Raw genomic sequence first — 22,309 nt, forward strand, 5'->3', positions numbered from 1 at the left:
GGCACGGTGCCCCCGGATCAGAGAAACGACTGGTATGACGGCGAATGTGAGCAGTTAGTGGAAGAGAAGAATGCAGCAGACAAAAGACAAACAAAACTCGATTTTCCGGAGGAAAAAGCGCCAGCAGGAAGATCGAGACCGTGAAGAAACGGAGCAACTGTACCGCGCTAATAACACACGAAAGTTCTATGAGAAGTTAAATCGTTCACGTAAGGGTCTCGTGCCACAGCCTGATATGTGTAAGGACATAAACGGGAACCTTCTTACGAACGAGCGTGAGGTGATCCAAAGGTGGCGGCAGCACTACGAAGAGCACCTGAATGGCGATGTGGCAGACGAAGATGGCGGTATGGTGATGGACCTGGGAGAACGCGCGCAGGATAGAATTCTACCGGCTCCGGATCTCCAGGAAATCCAGGAGGAGATTGGCCGGCTGAAGAACAACAAAGCCCCTGGGGTTGACCAACTACCAGGAGAGCTATTTAAACACGGTGGTGAGGCACTGGCTAGGGCGCTGCACTGGGTCATTACCAAGATTTGGGAGGAGGAAGTTTTGCCGCAGGAGTGGATGGAAGGTGTCGTGTGTCCCATCTACAAAAAGGGCGATAAGCTGGATTGTAGCAACTACCGCGCAATCACATTGCTGAACGCCGCCTACAAGGTACTCTCCCAAATTTTATGCCGTCGACTAGCACCAACTGCAAGGGAGTTCGTGGGGCAGTACCAGGCGGGTTTTATGGGCGAACGCTCCACCACGGACCAGGTGTTCGCCATTCGCCAAGTACTGCAGAAATGCCGCGAATACAACGTGCCCACACATCATCTATTCATCGACTTCAAAGCCGCATATGATACAATCGATCGGGACCAGCTATGGCAGCTAATGCACGAACACGGTTTTCCGGATAAACTCAACCGTGTCAGTTTTCAAAGCGACGATGGATCGGGTGATGTGCGTAGTTCGAGTTTCAGGGGCATTCTCGAGTCCCTTCGAAACCCGCAGAGGGTTACGGCAAGGTGATGGTCTTTCGTGTTTGCTATTCAACATCGCTTTGGAAGGGGTAATACGAAGAGCAGGGATTAACACGAGTGGTACAATTTTCAATAAGTCCGTCCAGCTATTTGGTTTCGCCGACGACATAGATATTATGGCACGTAACTTTGAGAAGATGAAGGAAGCCTACATCAGACTGAAGAGGGAAGCTAAGCGGATCGGACTAGTCATCAACACGTCGAAGACGAAGTACATGATAGGAAGAGGTTCAAGAGAAGACAATGTGAGCCACCCACCGCGAGTTTGCATCGGTGGTGACGAAATCGAGGTGGTAGAAGAATTTGTGTACTTGGGCTCACTGGTGACTGCCGAAAATGACACCGGCAGAGAAACTCGGAGACGCATAGTGGCTGGAAATCGTACGTACTTTGGACTCCGCAAGACGCTCCGATCGAATAGAGTTCGCCGCCGTACCAAACTGACAATCTACAAAACGCTCATTAGACCGGTAGTCCTCTACGGACACGAGACCTGGACGATGCTCGTGGAGGACCAACGCGCAGTAACCCGGTGAAAATGGTTCTCGACAACGATCCGACGGGCACAAGAAGGCGAGGTGCGCAGCGGGCAAGGTGGGTCGATCAGGTGGAAGATGACTTGCGGACCCTCCGTAGACTGCGTGGTTGGCGACGTGTAGCCATGGACCGAGCCGAATGGAGAAGACTCTTATATACCGCACAGGCCACTTCGGCCTTAGTCTGAATAAATAAATAAATAAATAAATAATAATAATTATGACGAATAAATGTAAAACACTATAAATAGCACAAAACAGTAGAAGATTGCTGCAGAAAGTAAAATTCAGTGGGAGAGACGATAGAGTATACCGGTGCTGGTTAACATAGGTGATCATCGAGAAAATCCGATCTAGGGAACATATAACCTAATTTACTGATCCAGCTTATCTACAAGGTTGCTATAACAAAATTGTTAAATATGTACATCGACAGCATGTGTTGAATCACACGTATATTGACCAGTTTAGTCCGCTACAATAAAAGCTCACATAGGAAGGAACAGTTTAATGTAATGTATAATATAAACACAATCAATGTAATACGTGTTCCACTGAGTTCTAATAAATATAGTCTAATAAGCAATAAGGTTTTATGATAAGTATATAATTTTGAATGGTTAAATCTGATTACAAAAAACCTATTCACTACGCTTGAATTGAATTCTTGATTCAAACAATAATTCAGCTGTTTAAAAATGATTACGTAAAGTTCCAACGCGTTAATGTGGATCATTTTGTGCAAATGAAATCCCCGTTAAAGTTATGCAATTTCAAAATTATTAGTAAAATATATACAGTAATAGGTTACCTTTAACTAAATGATACACATAGATTGAAGATTGGGCTTGAACATACGATGTTATGTTGCTCAGCTCATTATGGATCGCCAATTTCCATATATGTACCATTGTACATATATCTATTGTAAACGCCTTTTTAGACGTTAAAATTACAAAATATGGAATTTCATACAAACTCACTAAATATTGTTCGTTATCTTATGGCCCAATATTGTTCAAACACAGTTCTTATATCTGTTCCTTATCTGTTCCTATGTCAATAACAAGGCAATGTGTACATGAAATACATTGATTTCTCACCCAAACATCAAGAATCATGAACATAATTATGCTCACCTAACTTAATTTTGAATTGAAACCCATTTTATGACATCCAAAATTTCATTAATTTCACACTTCTTAAGAATCTAGCTAAAAAAACACCTTCACCACCATGCACATATTTTATTAACATTAAAAAATAGTTAATCCCATGCCTGTACCTATATTAATAACACTATTTCCTACAAAAAATCCGCACAATATTACTCGTATGTATATGTAACGATATGTTTGCAATGATGCTGAATTTTTGAAAATTTTGTATTATTGAATGAATTATAAAAATATACAATACCAAATTTTGTTGTAGTTTTTCTACTTAACAGTTCAATTTTATGTTCGCCATGTCTTATTTTTTTGAAACACCTTATTTAACAAAAATGAGGTGAATTTTACAAAGGAAATGTATTCAACATTTTTTGAAATAAAACTGTAGGTTGAAAACACTTAAGAAATAAAAATACTGTAAGCCATGAAAACAGTTTGGATTACGGGCCAGGATATTTGAGAAGTTGTGAATTTCAAACCTATATCAATCTATATGAAAATTTTTAAAGTATAATTTGATTTATCGTGAAAATGGAATTTACTTTATTTGTTGTGAAGTAAATTTCAACAGAATACATATGTTTTATCTGGAAATGGAGTGGTATCTGCTTGAAATAATTAAGTAGAAAATCGGATCAACAGTTCAGAGGTAGTAATATTATTAATTTGGATCTCGTGAACTAATGTATTCCTCGAACGAACTTTCAATCATTATCTTTAGCTTTTAAAAATGTATTCCATTATGGTGCTATTAATATGGGATTTTTGATCATTTCATGCAAAGCATTTCATTGAGCAAAGAAAATGAAAGTATTAAGAGGTAAAAACTTATCTTGGTAACGGGATCCTCATATAATTTGGCTTCTTTTTTCAAATCACACACGACACGAATGGCTTAAAAATATTCACCGGCACCACTTGAACTTACTAATCTACTATTTTTTGCTTCACTTGCCGAACTACATTTAACACAAACTTTCAAATTAACTAAAACTTATCAAAAGAAAAACGGAAACATAAAATGGAAAAAAAATGACAGCAACTTTAAGATGCATGCGTCCACGCGCAATGCTTGCTGCGACTCATCTCGGAAATAATCGTACACAAACTGTTTAGCAGCATATGAGCATAAAAGCATATGGAGACGCATGGTTCTTTTATGCGATGATTAATCTTTTGACTAAACTTTTTACGCAAATTTCATCTCATCCGTTTTATTAAATAAATGAACAAGTGTGCAAGCATTTATATGGAACTTGTATTATGAGGAACTTAAACCTAATTACATGTTGGGATCCACATGTTCTTGGTTAACATGTCCAATACTGCGATCAAGAAATCATTTGAATCGTGATTTCAAACAGCTGGCTCCTGGGATTCTTCTAAGCGATTTTCACAATCCCCTAGAGCCCTTGCGTATTATGTGCAGTCCAAATTAGTTTGATGCTGATGTTCTAGGTTCTCTAATTTGTTCTGGAATTCAGATCATTTGGTCTACAAGGTCAACTACGCCTGGTTTCAAACCGAAATTAACCCAGCATTTCCACACAAGTTTCTAGAGCCCTTGATTATGTGAAGTCTCGGAATTTTTCCAATCAAACAACTAACGCCAATAACCAGTCGATTTTAGAGGTCGAGAACTATAAATGCAACACACAAGCATATTTAACCTCAAATTAAGTCAAATATCGTGTTTTGTGAGCTCTGTCTACTACACGATGTTGGGAATCTTGCTGATTCTACCGCACGTTCTCATATTCCTCACATTATTGGTCTGATCTAGAATTTTCCAGGACATCGTGCCCACTGCACGACCTAAGAAACTAAAATATTGCTCAAAGGGGGTAACCCTTTATAAAATGATTTTTTAATAATTATTCAAGAAGCTAAGATCTTCCGGAAGGCATAACAAATAAAGGGCATTGTTGTGAAACGAGGTTTTGCAGCTTCGTGCAGTGAACCTCACTATTGTTGCACAATTCCCCAGAAAGTTCTACGATTTTTTTATTGGGTTTACCAAGATATTGAATTCATTCGCGCTATGAACAACTTTTTTCCCATTGTGCAATGTTGCTATAATGCTAAGTTCAGATTGACCAAGTGAATTGATTATTTCAGTCTGATTCAAAAGACTTGCAAAACCAAAATATATTCTAGTAAATTGAACGAAGGTGTTTGGACGTTCAATGCGCTTTCAACGCAAGAAAAGATCAGCAAGGCCATTCTCGGTGATTCCCATTAAATGCCGGAGCAATTCCAATGGGATATACGGCAAGGGGCTTCGATAATTATTATTCTCAAATATCCCTCGCATACCTAACACCTTCCAAATTAATTTCACACTCGTCACAACGTAGTGACAAATTTCGAATTCCGTTCTTTTCTTTGCTTTGAGTAGCATCGAGACCGATATACCAACAAAATAAATTGGAATGTGATCACGGTCCAAAAACTTCTGACTAGTTAGATATGCCAGTTCTAACATTTGAGAAAAATTTCGTAGTAATTTCGTAGATATGTTGAAAATATCCAATAAATTAATTTAACCTTCTTTTTTTTTAGATTTCATAAAATATTTTTTATCTGTAGATATATTAAATATGAATTAGTATTAAGCTTACTTCTAACATACACATATTAAAGGTAATCTTGTGTGAGAGTGTTATGGAAATACATTTCAAATTGTTACAACACAAGCAAGGATGTTATCGATCATTTAGTAATTCGCGTTCGATCATTTAGTAGTTTATCAATAACTCATTCCAGAAGCTGAATTTCAAAATGTGTTGTATGATGGACTTCTAGTGCGAAGGTTTTTCTACAAGTCTGCCTTATGGTTCGTTGTTTGAATTCCACTAGTAACGGAGTTATAGCGCTAGTTGCGGTAACTTAAATTAAATGATTGGAATTTTGTTATCATTTAGTCTAAGTTACTGAAACTTTAGTTATAACTCCGTTACTAGTGGAATTCAAACAACGAACCATAAGGCAGAGTTGCAGAAAAACCTTCGCACTAGAAGTCCACCATACAACACATTTTGAAATTCAGTTTCTGGAATGAGTTATTGACAAACTACTAAATGATCGAACGCGAATTACTAAATGATCGATAACATCCTTGAACACAAGTAGGTTTCGATTGTCTTATGTCTATAACAAATCTATTATATTATATTTTTTCATTTATAGAAAGAGGGGTGATTATAATAATCTTGTCGTCTTCGGGGAAAACAAAAAGGTTAGAGGGGTAACATGGGGTCAAGAGAGCGAAAATCGTTATCAGCTCCTTTAAGCGGCTTGGTTACGGATTCAATAAGAATATTGATAAAACAAACAGGAATAAGAAATCGAAATTTTGAGACACCTCTTTCAACCAGTCAAATCGTATCAATAATACGAACAATACGAAAAAAAACTCAACACGTAAATTCATAATCTAAACAATCTTGCCCTGCTTCCTGCAGCTACTAGAAGGTAAAAAAAACTGTAGTAGGTTGCGTTTTATTATCACCAAATTCTATTCGATGGTCGCAGCCTTTATCGCTCGCAGCTTTTTTCAATTTGATCGCATTTGGCACCTTATAAATACATATTTTTCAAAGTATCATCGTGTTTTTTTTACTTCAAGGTAAGTAATTTTCAAGGATAAATGGTTGTTCGATGCTTTTCCAACAATGTTTATAATCACATAAATAAAGTTTAAAAAAACCATGGTTATGCATCGTTGTCACAAGTTAACTACTCACATGTCTCAAACTCCCTTTGTGATTCTGCAGATTCATTTACCTCGCTTCGCCAACTTCATTGGCGTCAAAACATGCTACGGAATTCACCAATAATGGTTGGAGGCTCGATTCGCAAATTATTAAATACACAGATGGGCGTAATCATTTTAATACAGGTTTGTTTTTCTCCGTTTTGCTTTGTGTGGATCATATTTTGTATTGCAAAATGGCATCCCACAATACTGGACCTTGGACTCCCCAGCACGTTTTATTTTATACATGTTTGTTGTAGGCTAATTATCAGTGCTTATGAAACAATTATTGAACTTTTCACATCAGACAAATTTTGTTCCACTTTCAGCGTCTCACATTTTCAAACCATCGCTATGTACTAGTCATAATTTTATAAGCTTTGGTGGAGGACATTTGCCAAAATTTTGCAATTCATGAAAATATGATAAGCATTCCCTCGCAATTCTGATACAGCATATTGCATGCAAGTATTTTTTGCCAACTCACTAGTCTGAGATCTGTAGCAAAGTTCTGAACAATATTCCTCACAATCACATTGCACCTCGTTCGACTAAGCGGCGGCGCTGTAGTGGCTGGCTCTTATCAGTTCGCGCCGTTATCAGTCGGCGCACACAGCGCCCCGACCCGACGAGTTAGTGTGACAGTACTCCAGTCCGACCATCGAGAAGCAGTGCTGCTAGAGGAATACAACGGCTCAGGGATGGATTGACACTTTTATATATTTGTTCATCCAAGGTTTTGAAGTCTGGTGCACTTAATTTATTTTTCAATTTAAGTTTACGAAGCGAATGAATGAAAAATCAGAGATGTTATAGGAACGTCCCAATCAGAGATATCATAGAAAACGTGAAGATTAATATCAAAAATGAGGGCTCGGCACCACGGATTCGGCCCAGCTCATTATACTGATAACACTACTGCTCTCTTATCGTTCCTTCAATTGTTTTCGTATAGTAAACCTGTCCCCGACCAGGAACCCGAACCGAAAGATACCAGCTCGTCTTTCGCAAGCATGCGAACATTACCTTATTTGATTCGGTACGGTCAACAGCCGACATACGTTGGAGCCGCGTGAATCGAAGATCCACACCGCCACCTGCCACACTAGCCGAGGACGTTCATATTTGGGTATCTGGATTGGTGTCTGGGTGATAAGAGATTGGTGCGATTAAGATATGTAATTTCTGTGCGAATCGATCTTCGGTTTAGAAAAGAAGAGACCAACAAAATGCCAATCGTCCAGTAGTGCTAGAGAGAACGAAACGATGAGGCACAATCGTCAGGTTCTGCACCGGCGCGCTAGCAAAATTCGTCGTCAACGATTTATTATTTACTATTATAGTCTGTGACGTGTCTAGAAAGCAAATCGGACTAATCTGGTTCTGTTGTTTGTTTTGTCGCTTATTTCAGGAGATGGATCTGATCGAGGTGCTTTGGAAGCAGGATGTGGATCTGGGTTTCACCCTGACGCCGCTGACGGTTCCATCGGTAGCGACCGGTGGGGCCCGAGGAGTAGCCGGAAAAGGCGCCAATGCCGCGGACAGTTCAGATGATCTGGAGAAGCTTAAAGTACTGCTGGAAATCAAAAACGACGATGATAAGGTGGGTAATTGCGCAGGCCATTTTGTTGCGAAATGGGGTTAGCCTTGGCGCGGACCGAGTTAATTGATTCGAGTGCTGTTTTGTTCTTTTTTTCGGTACACCTGGGATCGATTGCGTAGAAAAAGGATAATGATGATAAGCAATCGGAGGAGGATCCCTGGGCTGGACTTTCCTATACCGTCGATACCGAAACAGGTAAGTGAATCACTTTCTTATCTTCGATTGATTATCAGGAAGCACCGAAAATGGTATTACTGGTGGAGAATAGGGGAAAATTAATACATTACAAATCTAAGAGAATTATTTTTAGGAACGTGCTCGTATTATATTATTAGAATTATTTTGATTTGCCTCATTTTACAACTTGAAAATGATTTTTAACGAACATTACTTTGGTAATGAACCAAGTGGGGATTCTTCCTATGCGGGCAAATCGACGTTCTAGGGACCAATGAACATTGGTTCATTTAAACATATTATTGAAAACCACCTCGTTTTAGGTGCAGGTGATGTAGTGATTTTGATATATTATATTGATTTTAAGTTCATGTGTAAAATATTTATTAATTTTTAGAAAGCTATCTAAATCGGCGTCATGACAACGCCGTCAAGTAATAAGAAAGTGAGGTTATGATATGTCATAGATTAAATTATTTAATTTACGTCTGCTCGAATGCAACTTCGAAATCCATACCGCTGATAACCTCATATGTATATCTCGACTTAAATTATAACTGAGAATCGTATGACAATCGTACAGAAAATGGATTTCTAGTCCTAGACGATTTTGTCCCTTCAATGGAAATTTTGTCGCATTAAAGGCCATTTTTATCGGGGCTGCCAAACATCTTGTGTTTAAACATATTTTAAGTACTGGCTGTGATTTTAATAAATTTCCGTTATTTTTCTTTGAATCTTATTATTTGCACTCCATACTGCATTCTGGAAAATTCCATAAGCATGGTTGAGATATTTTATCTATAAATCAGTCAGTGTACGTGTGTGTAATATCTCTGAAGCTTTTCATGTAGTTTCATGAGTGCCATTGCTGCTATACATGGGCACTATGCAAATACCTTATGACAGCATCATCGTTTGATAGGGAAAATACGACTGACATCGAAGTCGGATCACGACTTGAATCCGAATATAGTAACGACTGATTTACAGACGGAAATTGTTTTCTGAGATCGCAAAGCGATTCTCATTGCGAATTATATTTCGTTTGCATCCCGTGTGCAAAAAGGCGATTGCAAAGAGCGCAATTGTTGTTGAAAACACTAAAACAAGCTACACCCAAAAACAAATCTGACAAATATTGTATAAAATCTAGCTTTTTATACAGATAATACAAATCTGTAAAATTTCAATTCAACAATTGTATTCAAATCTTCCGAAATTGTATATGCCTAATTTTTATTCAATTTCTGTAAGGTTCTTATGCAGACTGTATTAAAATCTGCTATCCGCTGGTTAAGTGTACAAAACCCATTCAATTTTAATTTGTTAAATATGATGCAATATTAGTCGTATTCTTTCGAAATAGCGAAAGTCATACAAACATGTCTGTACTTATAGATTACAAACATGAAGCAAGCATTGAATTAGACTCGCGTAGTAATTCATGGTGTGAAAATGACTAACTAGAAGGGAGTGTTAATGGGTATTGCTGCAGAAAAAGATAAATTACTAAGATAATGCCGAGAAACAATAATTGATAGCATTTTATGGAATGTTATAGAACAAACGAAAATCTAGAACTTGTATAAATATCATTTACTAGAGGAAATTATTAAGATTTTTTTTTAATTTGATGCCTAAAGCGTTAGAAAAGCTTCCAGAAAAAATTGCTTTTTTTTCAAACCGCAGATTGTAAATATAGAACCTTACAGTAGAATTTAATTTGAATTATTCACAGATATTTGAGAAACTTTTGAAAAGCTGTAGAAAAATTCGGGGGTACAAATTCTAGAGCGTTCCTAGGAATCTCCAGAGTTATTCTTGTTAACAAAACTTCATGGAAATATTATGCAAGAATTACGACCCATTTTAATCAAACTTTACTGAACAACTTTTGAACACTTTTGTAAAAAGATTTTGATGAAAATCCTGAATTTTTTTTAACAAATTCCTCCTCTGAAAGCAGTGCTTTCTGAACTTTTTTTTTCTGGGGTGTTACCAGTGTAGGGAAAAACTCACAGACTCATACCTCATGCGCGAATCAAATCCCACCAGATACATAACTAATGTTGTTATAATTTTGATATGAAATAAAACTGACTGAAGACACATATTCATCGAAATGGAATGGCTCTGGTGCCCAGCACTAAGGGATCTGTTATTTTTATGTTTGCATTTCGCATACACAAATGGAGAAAAACTTCAATGAGGGTAAGTTAAGTAGTTAAATACGAATCTCAGAAATTTTAGTCCAAGTTTTCTACCTCTTTCTTTAGTATCGAAAGTTTCAGCCCCAGGCTGGTTCAACTCGTGCTTAGCACCAAACTAATATGAGGTATTGTTGTTGTTTGTTTTGTATAATATTTCCTTTTTTAATTGATTCGGTTGGGAATGAGGCATCGTTCTATTAGTCCAATGTTTGATTTATTTTCGATGTTTTAAGCAGATTGATTCGCTAATTTCTCCAGAAAAGCCCACAAAATTATCGTTGACCTTGGAAAATTCCATAGAGACTTCTGAGGAATTTTGAAGGTTTCTTCTCAAAATTCAACTCTTTAGAAATTTTGCAGAATTCCTCCAGCAATTCATCAACGAATTCTGCAGAATTTGTTTAGGAATTCCTCCAGGAACTGATTTAAGAATTATTCTTCAATTTCAACAGGATATTATCAGGAATACTTCAAGAAGTTTTTGCTAAGATTGCTCTGAGATTTATGTCAAGAATTTCTTTTAGATTTCTTCCTGGGAATTTTCATGGAAATTCGTCCAGGAAGTCCTTATTCAATTTCTTGAGAACATACTTAGCAAAAATTCTGTGCTGTAAGGTGCGTGGATATAAAGTAGGACTATACTGATGGTGCCTAAAATGCGGCATTGCTCCAGTGAGGTACGTGATGCAAACAAAGAAGAACAGAAGAGATAATTCCTGCTGAATAGCCTTAAACATCCAAGAATAATACTAATGTTCTCCAAGAATTATGTGGATTTTTCCATGTATTCTGCTGAATATCTCTTCAAGAATTTCTGGGGAATTTCTTATCCAGTCCTCAGAATTTATTTATTTATTACTTGTCTTCGAACTAATCGTACAGACAGTTACTACTAACTAATTATACAGTCGCCTCTCCACATCTCGATATTGAAGGGATCATCGAGATAGGGAGAGATCGAGGAATGGAAGGAATATTTAAATGGGTTCTAGATCCAAAAAAGCTCGTTGCTATGAAAAACGACAACAAAACAAATGTCGTTTCCTGTTGTTGATGTGTTTGTTATTGTCCAAAGATGGTCTAGTAGCCCAAAAATCTGACCATATCGACATAAGGAGAGTGAATCCTGAACAAAATATGATCAGAACCCATCGAGATAGGGATCCAGATGTAGAAAGCTCAAATGTATGTAGATTGAAGGGACTGAGGAAACCATTGACATAGGGAGAGATATCGAGATATAGAACATCGAGATGTGGAGAGTTGACTGTACTACTTTTAAACACACACTTGGTTATATTATAATTAAAATAAACATACACTTCATTAAAACGTCGACAACAAATATCAAACGGGTTATTTTGCTTGTCATAAGACGAGTTTGTACAACCCCAATGAATTCCACCACTTAATTGTATCTTGACTGATACGTATTTCGACCTAAACAGTAAGGCCGTCTTCAGTGTCTCGTACTTGACTCGACTTCGACTCCGAGACACTGAAGACGGCCTTACTGTTGAGGTCGAAATACGTATCTGTCAAGACAGTTTAGTGGTGGAATTCAATGGGATTGTACAAACTCGTCTTATGACAAGAGAAGACATTCCACTAAAAAGCTCAAAATAATTTTCTTAACAAAAGGGTTATTTTGTCCAAAAATGGTGCGGTGTGCTGGAAGACGTAGGAAATCTGTATGGCTGGTTGATCCCTCTAGAACGTTGATGTTGACATTACTCTGCAGCGTCCTTGTTAATGTTGTGAGACAGGATATCGAACACGAACAACCGTTGAAGGATGATTCTCCTGCTAGCCAGAGATGACAGATGAATTAATCCACAGCGATGCTCATATTGTGGAAGGCGGACGGGGTCATTCCACGGGAGTTGACGAAGCGCAAATCGAATGAAATTTCGTTGAATTCGCTCGATCCGATTACTTTGCACCATATGATATGGAGCCCACACGAGGACAGCGTATTCCATGGAACCAGGCCAGGACCAGGCCACAGTAGAGAGATTTCAAGCAGTATATATCTTCAAACTCCTGAGCGTTTCGTTTTATAAATCCAAGCATTGCATATGCCTTGGCGGTTATTGTAGTGATGTGCAAATTGAAGTTGAAGTATTCATGGATAATGGAAACGTCAAAAGTTTTTGATAATCAATGCCCCAGAATTCCCGGAGAATGAATTACAAAATAATCTCGGAGAAAAAACTCCTCAGAAGTCCTGGATAAGAATTTCTTTGGAGTTTTCGGAGGAGGAATCCACAGAAGTTCTGTTGAAGAAATTCCCCATAATACATGGAGATGGAGATGATTTCTTCATAATTCAGAGAGGAAAAATCCCTAGAGTTCTCGATAGAGGAATCGTCCAGTTTATCTGGGTTGGTGAACATCTGGCATGGATCTTCAGTGAAGGAACTCTTCAAAATTCTGGAGGATGTCGTCTTGCCAAAATTCATGTGAGAGTGTTTTCCCTAAGTTCTTGTAAAAGTATTTTCTTAATTTCTAGAAAGAGAATTTCCCAAGAACCCTTTAGAAGGAATTCTTGGATGTGGAATTCACTATAAGTCATAAGAAGAAATTTTTAAAATTTCCTGGGGAGGGGAAAAAATTAGAATTCTTGAATAATAAGTTTTCAAAATCCTGAGGAAAGATTTTCTGAATTCCTAGATGGGGGTGTGGTGAAATTCTTTAGAATCTTCGAGGGAATAAATCCCCATAATGCCTAAAGTGGGAGTCTTCGGAACTCCTGGAAAAAGAGTGACGTAGAATTCTTGGAGTATGCATTTCCCTGATTCCGTAGAAGAGGAATTCTCCAGAATTCTCGAAAAAGTGATTCCTCAAAATTCTTGCAGAAGGAATTGTTATAAGATTGTTCCCAAATTCCTGCAGATAGAATAACCTAGATTTCTTGGAGAATGAACTTCCCAGAATACCTTTGCGAAAGGGGTTTCCTAAAAATGGAATAGGCGGATTTAAAGTTTTGGTACCAGTTGTGTAGGAAGGTACGCGGTAATATCCTTAGCACTTTTGTATTCTTCTTTTTTTAAATAAATTTCTTTCTATTTCATTTGTTTTTGATACACAACTCTTTTACATATTAAGTGGTCTGGTCAACCAATATTGACACTTCAGTTCTAGCTCTGTAATATTGGTTACAATTATTTTCGTTTGGCAGTAGAAAATGATGTGGGGAGGTTCGGCATATCGCAGATTTCATTTCATTTCATTTATTTAGTTAACATCTAAACAGATAACACTGAATCAACAATTTGACGCCACAATGCACGGTTCGAGACCGCATCTCTCCATCCTCGGATACGCCCCACGCTCGCCAAGTCGTTCTGCACCTGGTCTGCCCATCTCGCTCGCTGCGCTCCACGCCGTCTCGTACCTGCCGGATCGGAAGCGAACACCATCTTTGCAGGGTTGCTGTCCGGCATTCTTGCAACAACAGGGGCCTAAAGATACTGCCCGGGTGTTGCAAATGACCATCATAAGATTCTCTTTTGAAATTTCGGCATAAGAAAATGTGTTGATTTTCATAAGTTTTTCACGTGGAATGCGTTTCATAAGACAATCTTTAGTATTTAATACTAGCGAAAGAAACCCAGCTTTGCCCGGGTGTTGCAAATGTCACAATGAACTACTTGCCGCACCGCAGTCTAGATCAATTTCCATGTGATTGTTTTGCTTTCCTCAACAGCTGACCCAAAATGTTTCACCTTTCCCCGTTAAATTCACCAACTTTTTGTACAAACCTTCCGGATCCCAAAACAAATCGATTATGGAAAAAATCGGTCAACACGTTCGCGAGTTCGTTAGGAAGGAAATCTCAACTCATTTTTATTATATAGAAGATTTCGCATAAACTTAAAAAAAATGGAACCTGGATTCCTAGATTAGGAGGTACGTGATTACACCAAACGTCCTTCGACGCTTCAAGAAATCATCTCGTTGGATACCCAACAAAAATTAGGTCTCAACAAGGTCTTATGATTTTCATAATTCCATTCTTATGAAATGTTTTCATAAATTTTTTGAAAACCCTTAGAAATGTGTTCAGTAATCACCGATAATTTCATTTTAGAATTCTCTCAAAAATTTCTTCGGGAAATCCTCCAGGAAATTTACCTAGAAATAATTAAGAAAATTAATCCAACGATTTCTTTATAAAATCCTCCAAAGATGCCTTCAGTAATTTATTCTGATGGGCTTCGTGACCATGCGGTCAGCGATGTTAGTGTGTATTTGATTCCCGCCCGGTAAGGATAAACCTTTTCACGATACGGAAACTTCTCCTCATCCTCGGTCCTTTGGGTGTCTTATGCTGTTTATTGCCTCATGCTAGGTGTTAAGTGATAGGGGAAAACCAGAGTAGACGCGACTCACGTAAAAAAATAAAAATCATTATCAACGTTTACTCTGGCTTACCCCTTAAGTCTGTACGACCTCTGGTCGAAAACGTTGATTAAGAATTTTCTCCTAAACGTATTTCTCTAAAATTTCCTCACGAAGTGCCTACAATTATTTTTTTCAGATTTTCTCTTAGGAATTCCATCGGATATTTCTTCAGCAATTCAGTGCAAAACTAATTCAGGAACTTCAAAAATCAGGAATTTCTTCACAAATTCATCCCAAAACTCCTTCCGAAATTTCTGAGATAATTTCCCAAGGAATTCCTAAAGTAAGGAAGGAATTTTTAATAGAATTTCCGAAAGAATTCTAAAATTATTTTTCGATGGGATTTCTAAAGGAATTTTTAAAGGGATTCTCCAAGGAACTCTTGAGGGCATATTTGAAGTAATTTTTGAAAGTCTTTCTGAAATTCCTGGAATTCCTGGAGGAAATTTTGTACAAATTTGTAAAAAAAATGAATTTTCGGGGAAATCAACTGTACAAAGGAATGGAGTTTCCAAAAAAAATAACATTCAAAGGAACTGCTGTAGTCATTCTCGGAGGAATACCTAAAGGAATTTGTAAAGGAATTCCTAGGGATTTCTAAAGAAATTTCCTTAAGAATCCGTTTCAGAAAGTTTTCCTAAACATATTTTTGACTAAATGTTTGGATTTATTTCCGATGGAAGCTCCGGAGGAATTTTAAAGAGAGTACCTGGAAGAGTTTTAGAATGAATGTCTGGTGGAATGCTCGATAAAATTCCATAATGATTTTTTAATAGAACTAGGGTGAGATCCCCCGCGCCGAACGCCTCCCAATACCGGACACTTCTAAAAACAACGCTTGCAGAGATCCCTCCATCATCTCATGTGGTACAAAAGAAACCTATTGAAAAGTCCTTTACCTGCATGGAATATCCTCATGTTGTAAACTTTTTACAAAATTTGAAATTGAATAATAATTGTCAAAATTTTTCATGTTTTCATTCTGCATTCTGATCATGTCGAGATGGTCAATAATACTCATATATCAAATAGCGATCATGATTTGTTAGATATATAATGTATCTATAGGGGCCCTTCTTAGCCGTGCGGTAAGACGCGCGGCTACAAAGCAAAACCATGCTGAGGGTGGCTGGGTTCGATTCCCGGTGCCGGTCTAGACAATTTTCGGATTGGAAATTGTCTCGACTTCCCTGGGCATAAAAGTATCATCGTGCTAGCCTCATGATATACGAATGCAAAAATAACCTGGCTTAGAAACCTCGCAATTAATAACTGTGGAAGTGCTTAATCCCGAGCAGCACAAGTCAGACAAAAATGGTTGCAGCAACTTGATTGTGACTAAATCTGGTCACATATGAGTTGCTGCAACCTATGTGAAGCATGTGTGCTGCTAGGGATGAACACTAAGCTGCTAGGCGGCTCTGTCCCAGTGTGGGGATGTAATGCCAATAAGAAGAAGAAGAAGATAATGTATCTATAGTGCAGAATCAATTTCTGTATTTCGGTAGCTGTCCCCCGGGTCCGGATAGTGAGTTTTTTTATGTGATCAAATAGCCATTCTTTGCACCTGTTTTGTAAAACTTGTTTTTTCTTGCTGAAGTATCAAAAAACCACAGAAATAAGCAGAAACAAAAATTGAAGATGTCATTGGAAATTAAGGGTATTTAGAGTAGGATATAAGAAATTGAGCTGGAGAATTAAATAAGCTCTACTAACAGGTGTTAATATTTACAACTTGTTTGTTTGTTTGTTTTTTTTTTATTTGTTTGTTTATATGTTTATTATCCAACTGGTTGTCTCAATGAATATGACTTATTCTATTCTAAATCTCTTTGGTAACATCCGGCGGTACGGAAAACTTCTAGTAGTCGTTGTCGAAACACGTCAGCGAAACATTGTAATCAAAGTATGAAAAAAATTGATTTAATTGATGGCAGATTGCACGTACGGGCTCGTTCAAAGCATAATTGCTGATCCTCGATTCCAGAAAAAGAAAGTTACGGTGACGAAGCGGTCTTTCTGGTGCGTATATTTGAATTTGGGCCAGCAATGCTGGTCAATAGGTGTCACCTGTGAGCAATTTTCCTGCAAACGTTGCTTGAGCGAATCTTCTTCTCTCGTCAAGTGGTTCGATTCTCAAAAGACGACAGCGCTCCTCGTACGGTGGCAATTCCATTTTTCACGGCAACCAACAAAGCGTAGTGCATAACGCACATTTTTAATTTGAACGGCTTCTATTCGAGCAATCCAATTGGCTTGAAAAGGACACCACACAACAGCATTCGATTCCAATAAAGATCTCACAATGGAGCAATAAAGAGACCTGAGGCACATCGGATCCCTGAACTCACCAGCGATTTTGAACATAAAGCCAAGTTAACAATTAGCTCTGTTCACGTTATCGTTATAGTGGATACTAAATGTGAGGGCACTGTTCAGGATAACACCAAGGTCCTTAACTTGATGAACCCGAAGAAGAGTCTGTCAGTTGAGGACGTAGTCGAATGTGAATGCATTTTTCGATACTTTGTCTTAGCAAGTTTCTTGAGCACCACTCAGCAAAGATGTTTACCATATTTTGTAAATAATAAGTCGGAGTAACATTTTACTATTTTGACTATTTTTGTGTCATTTGCGAATAAGAGACGGCATCCAGAAGGTAGCAACGGGGAGGCGTCATTTATGAAAATAGAAAAAAGAAGTGGCCCAAGATTGCTGTCTTGCGGGACTCAAGAATTATTGGCAAGCAGTTGGGATTCCGAACAACGGTTTCGCAAGTGTAGCAAATTCGTGGATACAGAACGCTTCGGATAGAATCCTTGCTGATCTTTGTCGATGTAGTTTTTGCAACACCTAAACAGGCAATAGTTCACTATTATTTCAAATAACTAAGCACAAGGAAGTAATGCCCAGATAGTTTGCAATATCGCGTTTGTATCCTTTTTTGTGAATCGGAAACATGAAAGAAAATTTCCAGTGTGTCGGGAACTCACTACGCTGAACTGACAGATTAAATAGCATTGCTAATGGGTGGCTCAAAACGTATTTGCATAGCTTTAGCACGGATACGGGTATTCCTTCGGTAATGCGGGGAAGTTATTAGTTGAAGGCATCGCCTTGCGCTTGCGCTTCAGATGCGGAAAATTCGTTGAAAACGCGTTGGAAATGACGTGCAAATAGATTGCATTTCTCGCGATCATTGTTGGCCGTTGTGTCTCCTAGAAACATTGAGCATGGCAGTCCTGATTATTTCCTCTTGTTGTTCACGAATGACCACAATCTCTTGTGATTAGCACGAAGGCTTGCTTCCGTTCGCTTCACATACCGATTGTACAAGCAATGGTATATAGTTACGGTAGCGCTGGCTAGCAACATTGAATAGTCGTTTGTAATAAGTCGATCGTGAATTACTGTATTTTCGGAGAGCAGCTGATTAACTTGAAGCAAGTAAAAAATATTACTATTCTTAATGATGTCCTTATTCATGTAATAGGAACTTGGTCATATGTGAACATGATGCAATAGTGTCCGGTTTTCGGGGACACTTTTCTGCACCATGAAAATTTTCACCAAAATTCGAAACGAGTCGAAAAACGAATTCAAATGATCAAATATAGTTTGTATGAATTATTAATGATCTTATTTTGTGTGTATGGTATACAAGTAAACATAATTCGGATAATTCGAGAGTTATGGTTTTCCGGCTTATGTGTCTGGCACTGGGGGATCTTCCTCTACTGAATAAATTTCCTACGGTCTGGAGGATTTTCCACTTCACCTTTGCCATAACTCGGGCGCCGCCAAAGCTATTCACCTTTAAATCTGATTCATACCTTATAATGAATAAAATCATCTGCATAATGTACAACGTATGTATTTTTATATTCCTGTAATTTAACGAAAACCCTGGAAAAAACCTGTAAAAATCGGGAAATGTGTTCCACTCTGCCCAGACCGATGGCTATGAGAAAGCTTTACACCAAGGTTTTTTACATGGTTTGAATTTAGTAAATCAGGACCTTTAGCGTCAATAAAACAATGAGTTAACCTAACAAAAAACTCAAAGGTGCAGCCCATTCAGGTTGTACGCAAAGGTGACGTTGAACTACGTTGCTGTACGTAATGTACAGGTTTTCGACTTTTCTGTGCGATGAGACCAAAGCAAGCCTTTTTCAAGCCCAAGGTGAATCGCTGCTTTCGTTGTTTATCCTGTGCTCCTGAGGTTGAGTGAGCATTATGAACCCTGGTGATGTATATAATTTTTAGACCATCATTTGAAAAGGAAGATAAAAACCAATGATGTTATCGATCATTTAGTAATTAGCGTTCGATCATTTAGTAGTTTGTCAATAACTCATTTCAGAAGCTGAATTTCAAAAAGTGTTGTATGGGGGACTTCTAGTGCGAAAGTTTTTCTACAACTATGCCTAATGATTCGTTGTTTGAATTCCACTAGTAACGAAGTTATAGCCATAGTTTCAGTAACTTAGACTAAATGATAACAAAATTCCAATCATTTAGTTTAAGGTCACTCCTGAGGGAATCCAAGTTTTAAAGTGCTCGCGTTTTCGGGGGCACACCACTCGATACGGAGGCGACGCACAACTGTCATTTTTGTTGATTTAGCTTTGCTGCGTCGCAGCATGCGTGAAAAAATAAAAATGACAGTTGTGTGTTGCTTTCGTATCGAGTGGTGTGTCCCCGAAAACGCGAGCACTTTGAAACTTGGATTCCGTCAGGAGTGACCTTAAGGCGATAATTTGACGTCATCCAGTCATTGACGAGTAAGACAGCCACGTGCTCGTACCACCTCCCAGTAAAACCACCCACCGAGGAGAAAAAGCAGTCTCCAGCTGGATGGGGGAAGTATTTTTGTTGCAAAACTTCATCATCCAATAGCGAAGACATAATTATATCCGGTGGATGCTTCATTTGGTTATATTTCGCATTAGTTTTTAAGAAAACTCCCTTTTGTAACATTTTTTCCCAAGAGGGGAAATCGGCGATTTACTCTCACGCTCTCTCGTATTATTTATATATAAGTGTTTATTACCAATCGATTCCAAAATTTAAAAAAATATCGCCGATGACAACTTACAACAACCTACTTTTCACACCTGAGAAGTTATCAAATAAAAATACCAATAATTATCGTTTGAGAATGATTCAGCACAACCCTGACTGATAAAGCTTCTCCACGTTAAATCTCGGAAATCCATCTTTCAGCAAGTAAAAATTTCAAAAACCACTGACACGATCCAATTTTATAACAGTTGAGTCTCTACACTCCATGGGATGCTTTGAGCATGTTTTAGCTCTCGTCCAAATTGATAAACTGGCGACAAATCACATGGACATTATCTATTTGTCTGAAATTTTACGTGGACAGCCCTTAGTGTACCGCTGCATACATCACCAACGTTAACTGGAACAGAGACTTAGTACCCGCCACTAAGTCAGACTGGCTCATTACAGAAAAGCCTATCGTGGAAGCTGGGCTGTCAACGGCGTTTGGTGGTCATCCTATGGAGTAAGTCAGAGCAGACGCAGTAAAGAAGTTATAATTATTATTGCTTCACGTGAGTTGCGTCGGACTATGCGTTTACTCCGGTAGACACCTAGGAATCAGCAAAAACGAGCCGAAGTTTCACAGAACGCATCCACTGCAGCAGCGAAGAAGATTCCGAGCCCCTCTACTGGCATCAATAGACGTAAGCAAGAAGTTGCCATCAAAGGCCCGAGAGAAAACGCGCGTGTAAGTTAGCCGAAACGAACTGCACCAGCTAAAAGCCTTGGAAGTTGCATTAATTTGACGTCTATGCTGGCTTGAAGTTTCCAGTTAGCCTTGCGAACAAAGGCGCAGAATCTAGAGATTGCGAGATAGATTCTTGATCCGATCTAGGATGTTTTCGAGTGCGAAACATTCTCGACACTCTGGGCATAGTGTATCCATTGACTTCGTCACATACTCATGCAAAGCTTTTAATTTATAACTAAAGAAATGCTAATAGATTACTAAGTTGAAAAGCAGGCCAAGTTCTAGTTGGAATGTAGTGCTATGGGAGAAAGCCTGCGAATTGCGATGCACGTACGAGATTGACTGATTCATCGAAACCGAATGCTAAACTGTTGTATTATTATCATACATAAATATTGTAACACACTGAAGACGGTTTTTACGCGGAGGATATGGGCCGCGTAAATTAAAATAACGTGAAAAACTGCGAAAATCCCATAATATGTCTGAATAAACCACGGAAATCCCAAAATTCGAGTGAAAAAAATCGTTTAAAAAGCGATTCCAGTAAAAATAACCGCGTAAAAAGCGACTTCAGTGTACATCGGGTATGAAGCATTGACTCTTCCTTGATCGAATGGTCCAAGAAAATTGAAAATCCACCGAGAAACGGCTGAGATATTAACAGTCAAAGTCTATCATATTTTCGTGACGTTTTTCGATTTTTTGCAATCGTAAAGTGTACCCCAATATAGAAAAGACAGACGTAGTTCTACGTCAAAAATCACAAAAAATCAAAGAAAATTCTGATGGTATTTGAATCATTTGTTTGAGAAACTGCATAAGTCCATTTTACACTATTTCGAAAAAACAACAAAAAACTGTTTTCGAACAAATTTGCACCGAATCTTTTGATTTCTTCGATACAGATCAATAGTTTTGACGTAGAACTACGTCTGTCTTTTCTATATTGGGGTACACTTTACGATTGCAAAAAGTCTAAAAACGTCACGAAAATATGATAGACTTTGATCGTTAATATCTCAGCCGTTTCTCGATGGATTTTCAATTTTCTTGGACCATCCGATCAAGGAAGAGTCAACGCTTCATTCCCGATGTACACTGAAGCTGTTTTTTACGCGTTTTATTTTTACACGAATCGCTTTTTATGTAATTTTTTTTCACTAGAATTTCGGGAAAAACGCGATTCATTTAGACATATTTTGGAATTTATGCTGTTTTTTACGTTGTTTTAATTTACGCGGCCCATATCCTCCGCGTAAAAGCTGACTCCAGTATGTTACAATATTTATGTATGATTATTTACACTTGCTAACAGTTTAGCAATCGGTTTTGGTGAATCAGTCAAACTCGTAAATGCATCGCAAGCTTCTTCTTCCATAGCACTACATTCCAACTGGAACTTGGCCTGCTTTCAACTCACTCAATCTCAGCAGAAAATCACGAAAACCACCAGTACTGCCACGTAGTTCAACGTCACCTTTGCGTACAACCCGATTGGGCTGCACCTTTGAGTTTTTGGCAAAACTCAACACCCTGGGGCACTTTCAGTGCAAAAAATGTAAGCAGTACTCCACAATTGCTCTTTAAAGTACGTGGACATATGTAGTTTCTCAAACAAACGAAAAAAAATCATACATTCCTGAACAAACTT

General features: G+C 38.2%; 1 protein-coding gene across 9 annotated transcripts in view; it reads left to right on the forward strand.

The window, feature by feature from the left end:
• The window catches only part of LOC134222039 (segmentation protein cap'n'collar), a 309,662-nt gene that overhangs the window by 111,391 nt on the left and 175,962 nt on the right, over positions 1-22,309 (forward strand). For 7 of the 9 annotated variants that reach the window (XM_062701196.1, XM_062701206.1, XM_062701201.1 and 4 more), the window contains 2 exons: positions 7,909-8,100; positions 8,220-8,295. In XM_062701196.1, coding sequence (XP_062557180.1) covers positions 7,909-8,100; positions 8,220-8,295 — 268 coding nt within the window. Of the gene's footprint in view, positions 1-7,459; positions 7,627-7,748; positions 7,782-7,908; positions 8,101-8,219; positions 8,296-22,309 lie in introns of those variants that run through there. The other 2 variants (XM_062701227.1, XM_062701221.1) reach the window with 2 other exon arrangements.

The sequence above is a fragment of the Armigeres subalbatus genome, chromosome 1, assembly GCF_024139115.2.
Source record: "Armigeres subalbatus isolate Guangzhou_Male chromosome 1, GZ_Asu_2, whole genome shotgun sequence".
NCBI classification, from domain to species: Eukaryota; Metazoa; Arthropoda; class Insecta; order Diptera; family Culicidae; genus Armigeres; species Armigeres subalbatus.